This window comes from Aquarana catesbeiana, linkage group LG05, assembly GCF_042186555.1.
Source record: "Aquarana catesbeiana isolate 2022-GZ linkage group LG05, ASM4218655v1, whole genome shotgun sequence".
Taxonomy (NCBI): domain Eukaryota; kingdom Metazoa; phylum Chordata; class Amphibia; order Anura; family Ranidae; genus Aquarana; species Aquarana catesbeiana.
In genome coordinates, this window is record NC_133328.1 from 252769250 (window position 1) to 252785740 (window position 16491).

The window sequence follows — 16491 nt, forward strand, 5'->3', positions numbered from 1 at the left end:
GATATACACAGTGCTATGCACGGGGCCCGCCCCCCTTCACCAGAGCATGTTAGGGGCGGGGCTGAAGGCGGTGCAGCTCTATATTATTCCTCGACCTTGTCCCATTGATATATAGAGTGATTGTGCTATGCGTATTATGGGCGGGACTGGTGCTGACGATAATGTAATTAAGGAACTCGCACCACCTCCGCCCGCTCGGTCGAGTCTAAAATTATCTTTGACTGAAAAGAGCGTCTGCGCATACGCGGTATAGACGCGGTGAAAACGCGCATGCGCGGTTGAGCCCGCGACAGCTGTGTTGTTGACGTAGCCGCATAGGAAGTGACGCGAGTCGAGGTTCTGCCTAGGTCGTAGAATTTTTTACAGCACCGTTCAGCGTTGCCAGCAATAAAAATGGCCGCTAACCATTTCCGGTAGCATGTAGATCGGTTTCCTGTGAAAGACGAATTTCTTTGCAGCAATTGCGCATGCGTTACTTTGAGCCAAAAAACAAGCCGAGCGCAGAGCTTAACCCCCTTACATACCGAGTGGTCGGCGGAGCACACTGGCTGTGTTGGAGGGACACAACGGAGTACAGGCTGAATTAACCACTTGAATGGTCAGTGCTTATCCCTGTGGATTTCACAGTGGCTGTAGTTTGAAGATTAGATGGGTGGGGGGGGGGGGGTGGAATGGGTAGTTGGAGGGGTGGAGGAAGCTTTCGTTAGTGGTAGAAAAGTGGGCTGTTAGTGGAGAGAGGAGATGGGGGTCTCGTAGTTGGTGGGTGTCTGTGGGGATTGTAGGAGCTGTAGTTGGTTGGGGGGGGGGGCAGGGGTTGTTAATGGTGGGGAGTGGTGGAGCAGTAGTTGGGGGTCTGGTAGTGGTTGGGTGGGGTTCTGGCGTTTGTCAGGGGTGGGGGGCAGTACTTGGTGGTTTGGGGTCTGTAAGTGGGTATTGGGGAGCCATAGTTTGGGTGGGTCTGTCACTGGGGGGGGTGGGCAGGGGAAGTAGTTCAGACTGTGAGTGGAGTTGTGGTCTGTCAGTGTGGGGCAGGGAAATTTTGGAGGACAGAATTTCTCAAACTGCATTATCATTCGAGGAGTTTTAGAGGGGGTGCTGATTTTTGTGCGCATTTTTGGTGATGATGGAAGTTCATGTTTATGTTGGAAGAAGAATGCAATACATGTTTCTAAGTACCATTTTATTGTCCTTTTTTTGCCCCGCCTTCATGCCAACTCCAAGATTGAGAGACACATGGATCTCCATGCAAACAATGTTTTATGGTTCAATGGTATGGCGACATTAACTGCTTGCCGACCAGCCGCCGCAGTTGTACTGCGGCAACATGGCTCGGCTGCATGAATCGCTGTCATGTTACGTTGCTTCTATTTGCGCCCGCTGCTCGCCCCCGGAGCCAATGCGAGTGCCCGGCGGTTGCGATGGCTATTGAGTTCCTCTGATCGCTCGTGACACGGCGAGAACTGGGATCTCTGTGTGTAAACGCAGAGATCCCAGTTCTGTGAGGGGAGAAGAGACTGATCGTGTGTTCATACAAAGAATGAACCAGGGCTGTGTTTTGGCCTAGGCCGACAAGGCTTAGGCCTAGGGCGGCACTGTGCGGGGGGCGGCAAAATAGGCCGCCCCCCCGCATGAAAGTCCCCCCACCCGTCTGACTGATTCCCGGCTCCCGCTGCCGGTTCCCGCTGCCGCCTCCCGCACACTTGCAGCCCACGGCGGCCGGCTTTCTGTAGCGGCGCCACTGTGTATGGGCGTGCTTGGCAGAGGGTGGGGGCGTGTATCTCACGCCCCCTACTCTCTGACAAGCACGCCCATACACCGCGGCGCCGCTACAGAAAGCCGGCCGCCGTGGGCTGCAAGTGTGCGGGAGGAGGCAGCGGGAGCCGGGAATCAGTCAGACAGGTGGGGGGGCTTTCTCTCATGCGGGGGGGGCGGCGTGTGTCACTCGCGCCCCCCATATGCAACAGGTGACAGGTGGAGCCTTAAGCTCCACCTACCCTCCCCTGCACTGCTTTCCTGCAGTGAATCTTCTCCTCGGCCCTGGGGCTGTGACGTCAGGAGGAGAGAGAGGAGCACGAGGGAAACCCCCAGGACAGCAGGTACAGTGATTTAATAAAGTATATCAATGTTATGGGCACAGTGGCAGCGTTCGATGGGCACAGTGGCAGCGTTCGATGGGCACAGTGGCAGCGTTCGATGGGCACAGTGGCAGCGTTCGATGGGGCACAGTGGCTGCGTTCGATGGGGCACAGTGGCTGCGTTCGATGGGGCACAGTGGCTGCGTTCGATGGGGCACAGTGGCTGCGTTCGATGGGGCACAGTGGCTGCGTTCGATGGGGCACAGTGAGACCCCCCCCCCCCCCCCCGTGATAGCATTAAAACTCAGCAGCTAAAAATACTGTAGCTGCTGACTTTTAATATTAGGACACTTACCTGTCCAGGGATCCAGCGATGTCGACACCTCAGCCGATTTTCGGATTGGCTCTCGGGTTTTGCCGCTATCATTCATGGTAAGGGAAACCGACCGGTTCCCTACTGCACATGTGCGAAGCGCGTTGCACTTTCTGAATGGCCCAGCGGAGGAAGGAGGAGGGGGGCAAACTTCAGAGGGGACAGCGCAGTCTCCCGGAAGTGGGGAAGGGTACCTGTCAGAAACAGGTACCCGTTCCCCCCTGAAAGGTGCCAAATGAGCCTAAAGAGGAAGGGGTGTTGTTTACAGATGATAGGGTGGGTCTTAAACAGGAAGGGGTGTGGCCTCGGCAGGATGGGGTGGGTCGTATTTAAATTAGGGGGGTGCATGCGTTTAGTCAGGCCTAGGGCAGCACAAAACCTAAATACACCACTGGAATGAACACCGATCTATCTCTTCCCCAGATAGTCCCATTCCCCCTTCAGTTAGAACACACACTAGGGAACACAGTTAACCCCTTGATCGCACCCTAGTGTTAACCCCTTCACTGCCAGTGACATTTTTACAGTAATTTAATACATTTTTATAGCACTGATCGCTGTATAAATGCCAATGGTCCCAAAAAATGTGTCAAAATTGTACGATCTGTCCGCCATAATGTCGCAGTCAAGATAAAAATCGCAGATCACCGCTATTACTAGTAAAAAAATAAAAAATGCTCCAAATCTATCCCCCATTTTGTAGACACTATAACTTTTGTGCAAACCAATCAATATACACTTATTTAGATTTTATTACCAAAAAGATGTAGAATACGTATCGGCCTTAACTTAGAAAAAATTAGCTTTTTTTTTTTTTTAAGTTTATAACGCTAAAAATTAAAACCGCAGAGGAGATCAAATACCACCAAAAGAAAGCTCTATTTGTGAGGAAAAAGAGGACGTCAATTTTGTTTGGGTACAGCATTGCACGGCCGCGCAATTGTCAGTTAAAGCGATGCAGTGCCCAATTGCAAAAAATGCTCTGGTCATTCAGCAACCAAATCTTCCAGGGCTGAAGTGGTTAAACCTCCATCTTCTTGAAAATCATCTATGTTCTGGGGCAAATATTCACTTAATGACTGCCCAGCCACATTGTACTGCGGATGGGTGGCCGCTGTAGTCAAAGCGATGTGCTGGTACATCGCTGCCTACTCCCAGGTTTAGAGCATGTGCCTGCTCGGCCTTACCCGGCACCCACTGTGATTGTACACAGCGGGAGACTGTCAGCAAGTCCCAGCCAATGATTCACACCTGGGACCAGCTGATCAGCTTTGTCCAATTATAGCCCAGAGCTCTGTGTTGAAATTCAACACCGGTTCTGTACAGAGGGAGTGATCTGTCAGTGATAAGAAATTGAGAGATCATTAGTATAAAGCAGCACACTGCACACATTACACCTAGTTAAGGAACATATTTGACCCCTTGATTGCCATGGTCACTGTATTAGTGTCACTAGTGATGTCAGTGGCAGTTAGTGTCAGATCCCACTATCACAGTCCCACCATCATCCACTGCACCCTGTTCAGTGCTGATCCCATCATCCAGAAAACAAAGACTCCTGCGCACAGGTGGATCACCATATGGAGCTACGTCAACACAGGCCTTGCTGCCCTCAAGGATGGGGAACCCTAGTGCAAACCGCGACAAAAGAAAAACAGGGGCGCACCAGCCTTGTGTATTAACTTTTAAAAAAAAAATGTATTAAAAATGGTTAAAAGAAACAACTCACAAGCAATGGGTAGAAGAGGCCCAACACGAAGTGTACCGACAGCCAGCATGGACTATAGTATGAGTGATGCCTTCCAAAGATCGTGGAGAGATGCATACACATCACAATCAGCTAACGCGTTTCGAAGTGAAAGTCCCTCCTTTGTCAGAGCTATGCAATTTTGCAAGTTTGCATAGCTCTGACGAAGAAGGGACTTTCCCTTCGAAACGCGTTAGCTGATTGTGATGTGTATGCATCTCTCCACGATCTTTGGAAGGCATCACTCATCCTATAGTCGCATGCTGGCTGTCGGTACACTTCGTGTTGGGCCTCTTCTACCCATTGCTTATGAGTTGTTTCTTTTAATCATTTTTAATAAATTAAAAAAAAAAAAGTTAATACACAAGGCTGGTGCGCCCCTGTTTTTCTTTTGTCTCTGATCCCATCATCCACTGCACCCTGTCCAGTGCTGATCCCAAGATATTACCCAGGCCTGTCATTTTACAGAGTGTAAATGTTGATGAGACAAATGGAATATTTGCTGTGCAGAGAATTGAGCATGGATTTTCCGTGCCAGTACATGTGCAGAGGAAGAACTGGGGGAAGACTCATGTAGTTCAATGTGAGTTGGAGGAATGTGTGCAATATCAGTTGTTGGCTCAGCGTAGTTGACTGATCTACAGTTAATGTGAGCACCTGCTCACTAGATTACTGTACAGGAACTGTTGCAGAGGTATTCCTTCATGAAGACATCCTGAGGGAAATGGTGCTCCTCAAATTTTTTGGCGAGGCAAAAGCTGTTACATGTCTAAAGAGGCAAAAAGTGGCTCAGGTGGAGCATGTTCCACTGTGTGATTGTGGATTTTGGTAGGTCACCATCGGAGATATGTTTTTCCGTTCATGAGCCTGAAATACAGTGTTTGCCATCTTGGCAGAATAGTTGTGACCTACAATAGACAAAAGAACACCTGGCATTGTCCCTGTGCAAAGCTGAGAACATCATGTCCTCACAAAAACATTTCAAAATGGCATATATTTCAAACAGAGATGTCTTCAAGAGTATCTGGCTACAGACTGGAGCTCCACTCTCGACAGGAAACGTGACCTCCATTCACACAACTTGAGGAGGTCTTAAGTTTCCTGTCTAGAGTGGAGCTCCAGTAGTTTTTATCTGCAGCCAGATACTTTTACATGCAAGCAGTGATCAGACAGCATTAAAGGGGTTAATTTTGTTAACTATGTAAGGGGGGCTGCTAATCCACAATTATTGCAGGAGTAGATGTACTTTATCAGTCAAAGCCTCAAAGTGGGAATAATCATGATATATGGCATCCCTGGAAGGAAACTTCTCTCGTATTAACCCCTCCAATGAGTCGATAACCCTTGAAACAGACACGTTGTTCTAAAGTATGATGCAAAGAAGTTTGTGATTTGACATTCAAAATGTTGATGTTATGTATACACCAACATACCACATGCTGTTTAATTTTACAATGACCACTAATGAGAAAAAATAATTATAATTCTAGAAAATGTTCCTCACCCCTACATTTTCCCTGAAAAAAAATGCAAAGTCCAAAAGATAGAAATGCAGTGCCTTGAAAAAGTATTCATACCCCTTGAAATTTTCCAAAATTAACTGTTTGCAAAAATTGATAACAAAATATAAAAAAAATATAATTTTTTAAAAAAAATTCTGTCTTTTTAAATTTTTTTTAACAAAAAATAAAAACTGTAGAGGTGATCAAATACCATCAAAAGAAAGCTCTATTTGTGGGAAAAAAAAATGATAAAAATTTCATTTGGGTACCGTGTTGTATGACCGTGCAATTGTCATTCAAAGTGCGACAGCACTAAAAGCTGAAAATTGGTCTGGACAGGAGGGGGGTTTAAGTGCCCAGTAAGCAAATGGTTAATAGAGAGACAGGGTCACCTGCAGTCTGTTAGGTGCTTTCCAGTGCAGATTGCTGTATTTGTTTGCTTCTGCAATTGCTGAAGTGCAGAGATTGAAGTGCATATCACTTGTAGAAAGAATCACTTAGAGATAGAAGCCTTAAGGATAGAAGCCACTACAATGTGCTCCCCCAGAAATGTGCTGACCCCTTAAGGATGCTCAAATTTATACTGTTATAAGGGTGGGGTTGAAGTTTGTTAATTAATCATGAGTGAATATAAGAATGCCTAACAATCAAAGTGGACTTTTTGCTTCTAAAGTCAGAATAGCAAGAGGCCAGAGGCCAAGATAAGATCAACACATAAAACTTAGGTAAGCTAGTCCAGAGCAACAAAAAACAACGTCATGGTTATGCACACAGGGCAACAGATAGAGAAGGCCAAATAGCAAAGACACATACACAGAGACAGCAAGCAGATCCAAATTTATATATACAAAATCAAGGGTGTGCCCCACAGGTCCCAATTATCCAATCAACCAGAATCCAAAATTCACATTAACCGCACAATCCTACACATTCCATGGGGATGAAGAGATTGTAACTTATTGATCCACCAAACCTCCCTTTTCTTGAGCTTCAGATTACGGTCACCCCCTCTTTTATCCTTGGATACTTCCTCTAACACCATAAAACTTAACTCAGAATCCTTATGTCCCTTCTCCGTGAAATGTCTTGAAACCGGTAACGTGGGTTGTTTCTATCAGCTTGTACTGTGGTGCTGGGCTATTCTATCCTTGATTTTTTTTTTTTTTGGGTGGTTTCGCCAACATATATCAAGTTGCATAGGCATATAAGAATATATACCACATACGAGTACTGGCATGTGTAAAAATTGTGAATTACTATTTTTTTCTCCACTAGTCGGATGAATAAAATGATCACCCCTAAGTAGTAGATTGCATTGAATGCAATTTAAACAGGGAAAACATCCCTTTCTTTTACTCCCTAGGAATGTCATTTTGTTTTTTTGTGTATTGGCCTTAAATGCTGATCTCACAAGGGAATCCCTCAAGGTCTTATTGCACTGATAGGCTCTGATGGGAATTTTTTTGTCAAACATCTATCTGCGGGTAGGACCGTTAAAGAAGGGGGCAATGTTTTTTGATGATATCTTCTCGCTGTAGCTTTGATACTGAAAAATAAATGGTAATCTTGGTCTCTCCTGTTTAAATCTTCTCAAGTTGCAAGTGGTATCCTCTTGTTGAATTTGAGTATATTCCTGTACAATCATCTTCTCTGGGTAACCTCGTTCTCTAAGTCTTTGACACATTTTTTGTAATCTCATATTCTATCTTTGTTCCAATAGCACAATTTCTTGACAGGATTCTGCCCCCCCTTGTTAGAAGTACCAAATCGTACATTAAGGATACTAATGACTTTTTATCCAAAATCCGGGAAAAATCTGTATGCCATGGATATGAAATCTTAATGACCTGGGATGTTACAAGTCTATATACATCTGTCCCGCATTAGGCGGGAATTGAGGCAGCAATTGGACTTTTTAAAAGCAGTAAAAAATTTTCTGATGCTCAGATAATGCTTTTTGAAAAAATGTTTCATGTGGTGTTGTGTAACAACTATTTCCTGTTCAAAGATGAAATCTATATGAAGCTCAGTGGAGTTGCGATGGGCTCCAATGTTGCCCCGCCATACGCTTGTTCATTCATGAATGAATTTGAACACAGATTCATTTTTATCAATGAGTTATTTCAGGAGTATTGCGCCACCTGGTGGAGCTATATAGATGACATCTTTGAAGTGTGGCGGGGCAGCATTGAATCCTTGATGCTGTTTGAGATGCTGAATGGATTCTGTTCTGATATACCATTCAAGATCAACATTGGTGGTAATTCTATTCCACTAGTGTGTGTGTGTATGTGTGTATATATATATATATATATATATATATATATATATATATATATATATATATATATATATATATATATATATATATATATATATATACCGGGGTTTATATAGGATTGACTCCGACCTATATACAAAACCCACGGATAGGAATCAACTTCTACTTTTTGACAGCTATCATCCCCCCCCATGTATTTAAATCTATCATTAAGGGTAAAATGTATTGTAAGCAATGGAGTAATAAAAGAAATGAGATTACAAGAAATGTGTCAAAGACTTAGAGAACGAGTTACCCAGAGAGGATGATTGTACAGGAATATACTCAAATTCAACAAGAGGATACCACTTGCAACTTGAGGAGATTTAAACAGGAGAGACCAAGATTACCATTTATTTTTCAGTATCACAGCTACAGTGAGAAGATATCATCAAAAAACATTGGCCCCTTCTTTAACGGTCCTACCCGCAGATAGATGTTTGACAAAAAAATTCCCATCAGAGCCTATCGGTGCAATAAGACCTTGAGGGATTCCCTTGTGAGATCAGAATTTAAGGCCAATGCACAAAAAAACAAAATGACATTCCTAGGGAGTAAAAGAAAGGGATGTTTTCCCTGTTTAAATTGCATTCAATGCAATCTACTACTTAGGGGTGATCATTTTATTCATCCGACTAGTGGAGAAAAAAAATAGTATTTCACAATTTTTACACATGCCAGTACTCGTATGTGGTATATATTCTTATATGCCTATGCAACTTGATATATGTTGGCGAAACCACCCAAAAAATCAAGGATAGAATAGCCCAGCACCGCAGTACAATTTGATGGAAACAACCCACGTTACCGGTTTCAAGACATTTCACGGAGAAGGGACATAAGGATTCTGAGTTACGTTTTATGGTGTTAGAGGAACTATCTAAGGCTAAAAGAGGGGGTGCCCGTATTCTGAAGCTCAAGAAAAGGGAGGTTTGGTGGATCAATAGGTTACAATCGCTTCATCCCCATGAAATTAATAGGGACTATGATCTGTATCTGTTCCTCTAAAGAATGGTTGAGATTATACTATGATTATTTCTCTCCCTTAGGTCCTATGCTAAAGATTTAAATATTGAAACAGGGGATTTTTCTCGAAGATGGTTATGTGGATATAAAATCTTTGGATGTAACAACATTGAGGACTATTTATGGTTAGATACCGTTATTGGAAGATTTGTAGAGAGAGGAGTGAGACGGCTTGAGTTTATTTCAGGCTTCCCTCTATACTTTTGTCACCTTCCGTTTTCTATTGTAGATATATGTATATAGTGTATTTTGATATATCCAACTATTGACATTCAGTGTGGATTTAATTATGTTTATGTGTAGGATAGTGGGGTTAATGTGAATTTTGGATTCTGGTTGATTGGATAATTGGGTTATACCTGTGGGGCACACCCTTGATTTTGTATGTAGATACGATGTTTGTAAGGATACATCACACACAGCCAGATAAGCCTGATTTAGAGCAGTATTGCTTGCAACTGTACGGTAGCTTGCATGTCTTGTACACATCTTTGAAAACCAAGATAAAAGAATTGCATCGGAGTTCGTGTCCCATTTTTTTCCCCCTGTGTGTGTTATATATATATGCTCAAAAGGTTATATGTCTAGAGACATGCTTGGCCAATCCATCACCTTTACCCTCAGCCTCTTTAGGAAGGCAGTGGTCCTCTTGGTGGTATGTTTGGGGTCATTATCATTTTGGAATATATATATTCCAGTATATATACCCAGCGACCCAGTCTCCGAAGGGAGGGGGATCATGCTCTGCTTCAGTATGGCACAGTTCATGTTGGCATTCATGGTTGCCTCAATGAACTGTAGCTCCCCAGTGCCAGCAGCACTCATGCAGCCCCAGCCCATGACACTCCCAACACCATGCCGGACTGTAGGCAAGACACACTTGTCTTTGTACTCCTTACCTGGTTGTCGCCACACACGCTTTACACCATCTGAACCAAATAAGTATATCTTGGTCTCATCAGACCACAGGACATGGTTTCAGTAACCCATGTCCTTAGTCTCCTTGTCTTCAGCAAACTGTTTGTGGGCTTTCTTGTACATCATCTTTAGAAGAAGCTTCCTTCTGGGACGACAGCCATGCAGACCAATTTATTGCAGTGGTATGGTATGAGCACTGACAGGCTGACCCCCCCCCCCCCCCCTTCAACCTCTGCAGCAATGCTGGCAGCACTCACACGTCTATTTCCCAAAGACAATCTCTGGATATGACACTTAGCATGTGCACTCAACTTCTTTGGTTGACCATGGCGAGGCCTGTTCTGTTTAAACTGCTGTATGGTTTTTGCCACCGTGCTGCAGCTCAGTTTCAGGGTCTTGGCAATCTTCTTATAATCTAGGCCATCTTTATGTAGGGCAACATTTTTTTTTTTTTTTTTTTTTTCAGATCCTCAGAGAGTTCTTTGCCATGAGGTGCCATATTGAACTTACAGTGACCAGTTTGAGAGTATTAGAGCAATAACACCAAATTTGACACACCTGCTTCCCATTCACACCTGAGACCTTGTAACACTCAAGTCACATGACACTGGGGAGGGAAAATGGCTAATTGGTCCCAATTTGGACATTTTCACTTAGGGGTGTACTCACTTATGTTGCCAACAGTTTAGACATTAATGGCTGTGTGTTGTTATTTTGAGGGGACAGCAAATTTACACGGTTATATAAGCTGTACACTCACTACTTTACATTGTAGAAAAGTGTAAGAGTGAACACTGTTTGATAATAAATGGCTTCAGCCAAACACTAACCATGAGTTAAAGAAGTTTTTGTGTTCATCATTCATATTCTCTGAAAAATGGGCAAGAAATCATAAACTCTGCCAGGGTATGTAAACTTATGAGCACAAGTATGTGTGTGTGTGTATGTGTATATATATATATATATCACAGCGTACTGTGTACTCGGCTCCGCTCTGTCACGCCCAGTCCCGCCAAGTTGACCTGTGTTATGTCCATCATATGGGCCCAGCCAAGGGGCGGGACTGCGAGAGAAGCCGAGTACACAGGACAACCGGCTCTGTGTGTCTCGGCGGCGGTCATTTTTAAATGATGTTTATAAGGCTGCAATGACTCTGGGCAAGGCTGCAGATGGACACTGATCATTCTGCAATGATGGACACTAGGGGTGCAACGGATCGTTGCCGATCCGTGATCCGTACGGATCACCCTCCGCGGATCGGCACACCCGCGATCCGCGGAGCACTTTTCGGCCTCAGCCATAGGAAAGGCCGCGGCTTCGGCCTAGCTCCGGAGCCGGCAGCCATCTTAGTACACCCGGAAGCGGCCGCTGTCTCGACAGGAAGTGACGTTTCGTCGCCATCTTGCTACACCCCACACTCCTGCACAGTACAATAATGATAGAGTGAGAAGGGGGCAAGCGGACATCTTGTTACACCCACCGGAGTTTTAGATTTAAAAGCCATTTTCAACACAAAACTGAGCTTATATGCACAAATACTGTATTTATGCATATAAGCTCGGTTTTGTGTTGAAAATAGCTTTCAAATCTAAAACTCTGGTGGGTGTAAAAAGATTTGTGTGGTTTTTTTTTTTTTTGTTTTTTTTTTTGTTTTTTTTTTTTTTTTTTTGCTGATCCGAAAATTATCCGATCCGTGACTCTGATCCGAGGATCGATCCGATCTGTGAGATTTTTGATCCGTTGCACCCCTAATGGACACTGATAATATATTATATTACAGTGGGGACGGAAAGTATTCAGACCCCCTTAAATTTTTCACTCTTTGTTATATTGCAGCCATTTGCTAAAATCATTTAGGTTCATTTTTTCCTCAATGTACACACCGCACCCCATATTGACAGAAAAACACAGAATTGTTGACATTTTTGCAGATTTTTAAAAAAAGAAAATCTGAAATATCACATGGTCCTAAGTATTCAGACCCTTTGCTGTGACACTCATATTTAACTCAGGTGCTGTCCATTTCTTCTGATCATCCTTGAGATGGTTCTACACCTTCGTTTGAGTCCAGCTGTGTTTGATTATACTGATTGGACTTGATTAGGAAAGCCACACACCTGTCTATATAAGACCTTACAGCTCACAGTGCATGTCAGAGCAAATAAGAATCATGAGTTCAAAGGAACTGCCTGAAGAGCTCAGAGACAGAATTGTGTTAAGGCACAGATCTGGCCAAGATTACAAAAACATTTCTGCTGCACTTAAGGTTCCTAAGAGCACAGTGGCCTCCATAATCCTTAAATGGAAGATTTTTGGGATGACCAGAACCCTTCCTGGAGCTGGCCGTCCGGCCAAACTGAGCTATCGGGGGAGAAGAGCCTTGGTGAGAGAGGTAAAGAAGAACCCAAAGATCACTGTGGCTGAGCTCCAGAGATGCAGTCGGGAGATGGGAGAAAGTTGTAGAAAGTCAACTATCACTGCAGCCCTCCATCAGTCGGGGCTTTATGGCAGAGTGGCCCGATGGAATCCTCTCCTCAGTGCAAGAAACATGAAAGCCCACATGGAGTTTGCTTAAAAAAAACACCTGAAGGACTCCAAGATGGTGAGAAATAAGATTCTCTGGTCTGATGAGACCAAGATAGAACTTTTTGGCCTTTAATTCTAAGCGATATGTGTGGAGAAAACCAGGCACTGCTCATCACCTGTCCAATACAGTCCCAACAGTGAAGCATGGTGGTGGTGGCAGCATCATGCTGTGGGGGTGTTTTTCAGCTGCAGGGACAGGACGACTGGTTGCAATCGAGGGAAAGATGAATGCGGCCAAGTACAGGGATATTCTGGACGAAAACCTTCTCCAGAGTGCTCAGGACCTCAGACTGGGCCGAAGGTTTACCTTCCAACAAGACAATGACCCTAAGCACACAGCTAAAATAACGAAGGAGTGGCTTCACAACAACTCCGTGACTGTTCTTGAATGGCCCAGCCAGAGGCCTGACTTAAACCCAATTGAGCATCTCTGGAGAGATCTAAAAATGTCTGTCCACCAACGTTTACCATCCAATCTGACAGAACTGAAGAGGATCTGCAAGGAGGAATGGCAGAGGATCCCCAAATCCAGGTGTGAAAAACTTGTTGCATCTTTCCCAAAAAGACTCATGACTGTATTAGATCAAAAGGGTGCTTTTACTAAATACTGAGCAAAGGGTCTGAATACTTAGGACCATGTGATATTTCAGTTTTTCTTTTTTTTAATAAATCTGCAAAAATGTCAACAATTCTGTGTTTTTCTGTCAGTATGGGGTGCGGTGTGTACATTGAGAAAAAAATGAACCTAAATGATTTTAGCAAATGGCTGCAATATAACAAAGAGTGAAAAATGTAAGGGGGTCTGAATACTTTCTGTCCCGTGTGTGTGTGTGTGTGTGTGTGTGTGTGTGTGTGTGTGTGTGTGTATACACACACACACACACACACACACACATATATATATATAGTGCCAAATGCCAAACAGCGTAGGTGTGCAAAGGTAGTACTATAATCAAGATAATGCTGAGGCTCCATCCACTAAGCCTGTGTAGACACTGTAAATACAGTCCACAGATGAGGATAATGTGCAAGGTGAAACAAATGTAAATCACAACACAAGATACAATCACTCAGACCAAATAGAAATGGTAACTCCCAGATCCCAGTATAGGGGAACCATGTGGTAAACGGAAGCCTTGGTAATCCATTCATGTAGGGCAGATTAAAATATACTCATCAGGTTATATGTGAAGCAAGAAAGGCAGGAAAATGGTCCAGGGACAGTGCCTGACTGGTTTCATTGGCAACAGCCGGATGCATCGGGTAACTTGTCTGGCATCTGCTGGATAAACTTAGATGCATCAAATGTCAGAAGGGCGAGGGGGAGGATGCCAGTCTGCCCCTCCAGCCTATAAAAAAAAAAAAAAAAAAAAAATCACCGGTAGTGACGTCAACTGCATCTGCTCATTACCGGAGGTAACATCCATTATTGGAGACCAAGACCATCCACAGGCGGGAGCGCTTCATCAAATGCAGAAGAAAAAACGCAAAAATAAACAAAATCAAGCTAAACTTCATGTGCCCACCGAGAGTGGATGACGTCTTCTAAGCTTCGCAAATAGACCGAAAGCAGTGGAATCCCAGAAATAGTTAGAAAACAAAACAATAAAAGCTTATGGTATGCCTATGCATGTGGTGTATGCAGGGTGGATAAAAATCAATGAATAAATATATATATATATATATATATATATATATATATATATATATATATATATATATATATATATACACACACATTTATTTTAATAAAATGCTTTTGGAGTAAAAATCTATCTGATAGTTTTTCTATTTTAAGATACATTCATTATTTTTGTTTATTCAGCATATATCCCTCCCCCTCCCTCCGCTGAGAGGCATACTGACAAGTTCCTCTAGTCTAGAAAGATAAGCGCCAGCACCCGCCCTTATAGACATCCACACAGCTGATCTTATTTTACAGATAGATGGTGCTAAGGGCGGAACTCTAAGGGCATCAATCAGGGTTCTTACCTGATGTCTGTAACGAAGTAGCTCATAAAGAGTCTGTTGCAGCCACGGCCACTTCACACTAACAACACTGCATCGCTGGGCACATAAGAGGTGTATCACAGGCAAAGGGAGATTCAGGACAAATGGCACAGGAAATATGATTATCAGCAGTTAAATACTGATTATATGATGACACTTGTCTTGTAAATTTTTATTAAGGCAAATGAGATAATTTGTTACCTCTGTTTTTTTGTACCTTGTATTATGACTTCCAAAGCTACTTTGAAGGTACCTAGGGTGCCACCCCCAGGCGCTGGGAAACCCAGTCATGCCACCATGCTGTCATCCTCTCCGGAGATACCTGACATTGGCAAGCCAGGGTGAGTCATTGGAAGCCAGCGGTGGTGCAACTGCTTTACACACTTCAGCCCCTGTATACGTGACTGAAAATGCATTTTCCTCTGCCCTGCAGGGCCTAGAAGGAAGATTAGCGGCTCTAATCGCATCCTCCATCCAGGTGGATAGGAAGCGTCCTAGATCCCTCTTCCCAACCTTAAATTCTTTAACAGTGGAGGGTCCAAGGGAATTGTGGGAACAAGATGAGGTATCTCCCTCAGATAATTTAGAGGAAAGACAAGCCGGTTATTCCTCTGCTGAGGAAACAATTCTTGATGTGTCAGTTTCACAAGCTGAAGTTCAGAACCTTACCGAAATGGTTCGCTCTGCTTTCATGTTACCCCTAACAGAGCTAGGTTACCCCTAACAGAGCTAGGTGAAAGTCCTGTTTCCTCCCTGTGTTCCCTCAAGCCTGTGCAACAATTGCATGCATTTCCTGTCCACGCTTTACTAGAAAAGCTTATTTATACCGAATGGGATCATCCAGATAAACATTTTCCTGCTCCAAAGAGATTCTCAGTTCTCTATCCTATGGAAGAAAAGTTCACAAAAAGATGGAAAGTTCCTGCAGTTGACGCTGCGATTTCCAATGTGAATAGGAGTTTAACTTGTCCAGTGGACAATGCGCTTATGCTTAAAGATCCAACAGATAAGAAGTTGGAAGGCCTATTAAGATCCTCTTTTTCCTTAGCAGGGAGCGTGACTCAACCTGCAATTGCAGCTATAGGCATCTGTCAGTCCTTAAAGGACCAGTTCACAGATGCTCTTAACAAGCTCCCTGCACAACAGGCCCAGGAATTGGCAGAACTACCTAGAGCATTATGCTTTGCCATAGATGCTATGAAGGATTCTATTCATCAGGCTTCTCGCCTTGCGCTTGTGCTAGTTCACATGCGAAGAACCCTTTGGTTAAAGGGTTGGTCAGCTGAAGCGCCTTGCAAGAATCTTTTTACCAGTTTTCCTTTTAAGGGAGAACGTTTATTTTGGGAAAGTTTGGATAAGTATATCCAGACAATCTCTAGCAGAAAGAGTACTCTTTTGCCAGTTAAAAGAAGATATATACGTCCTTCATTTAAGCGCACCTTTTCCCCTGCGCCAGGTACATCCGCCTCTAGGCAGGGGCGACGACCTCCACTGTCAGACTCTAGAGGAAGACCTCAGGGTCAAACCCAGGCACAAAGGAAGACCTAGGGCCGCAAGCCTGCAAAACAGAATACCAAGGCCTCATCATGAAAAGGCATCTCCCCTCACCAAGGTGGGGGGTAAGACTTCTGGGGTACTCAGAAGTCTGGCAAAGGGAGATTCAGGACAAATGGACTCTCTCCACAGTTTCTCTAGGATACAAGCTAGAGTTTCGAGAGTTTCCACCATCTCGTTTTCGGAGATTGAACATTCCCAGAGATCCAGGGAAAAAGCATTCCCTGTTGCAAGCATTAGACCGATTATTGGCTCAAGGGGTAATCGTACAGATTCCCAAACAAGAGCAGGGTTTGGGGTTCTACTCAAACCTGTTCAGGGTACCAAAACCAAATGGGGATATCAGACCAATTCTAGATCTACGGAATCTAAATCCGTTC

General features: G+C 43.9%; 1 protein-coding gene across 1 annotated transcript in view; it reads left to right on the forward strand.

Moving 5' to 3' along the window:
- The first annotated feature begins 425 nt into the window (after nt 1-425).
- Nucleotides 426-16491, forward strand: part of LOC141144737 (uncharacterized) — a 397412-nt gene continuing 381346 nt past the window's right edge. Inside the window, exon 1 of the mRNA XM_073630709.1 lies at nt 426-598. Within this exon, the coding sequence (XP_073486810.1) occupies nt 596-598 (3 nt within the window). The 5' untranslated portion in view covers nt 426-595. The remainder of the gene's footprint in view (nt 599-16491) is intronic.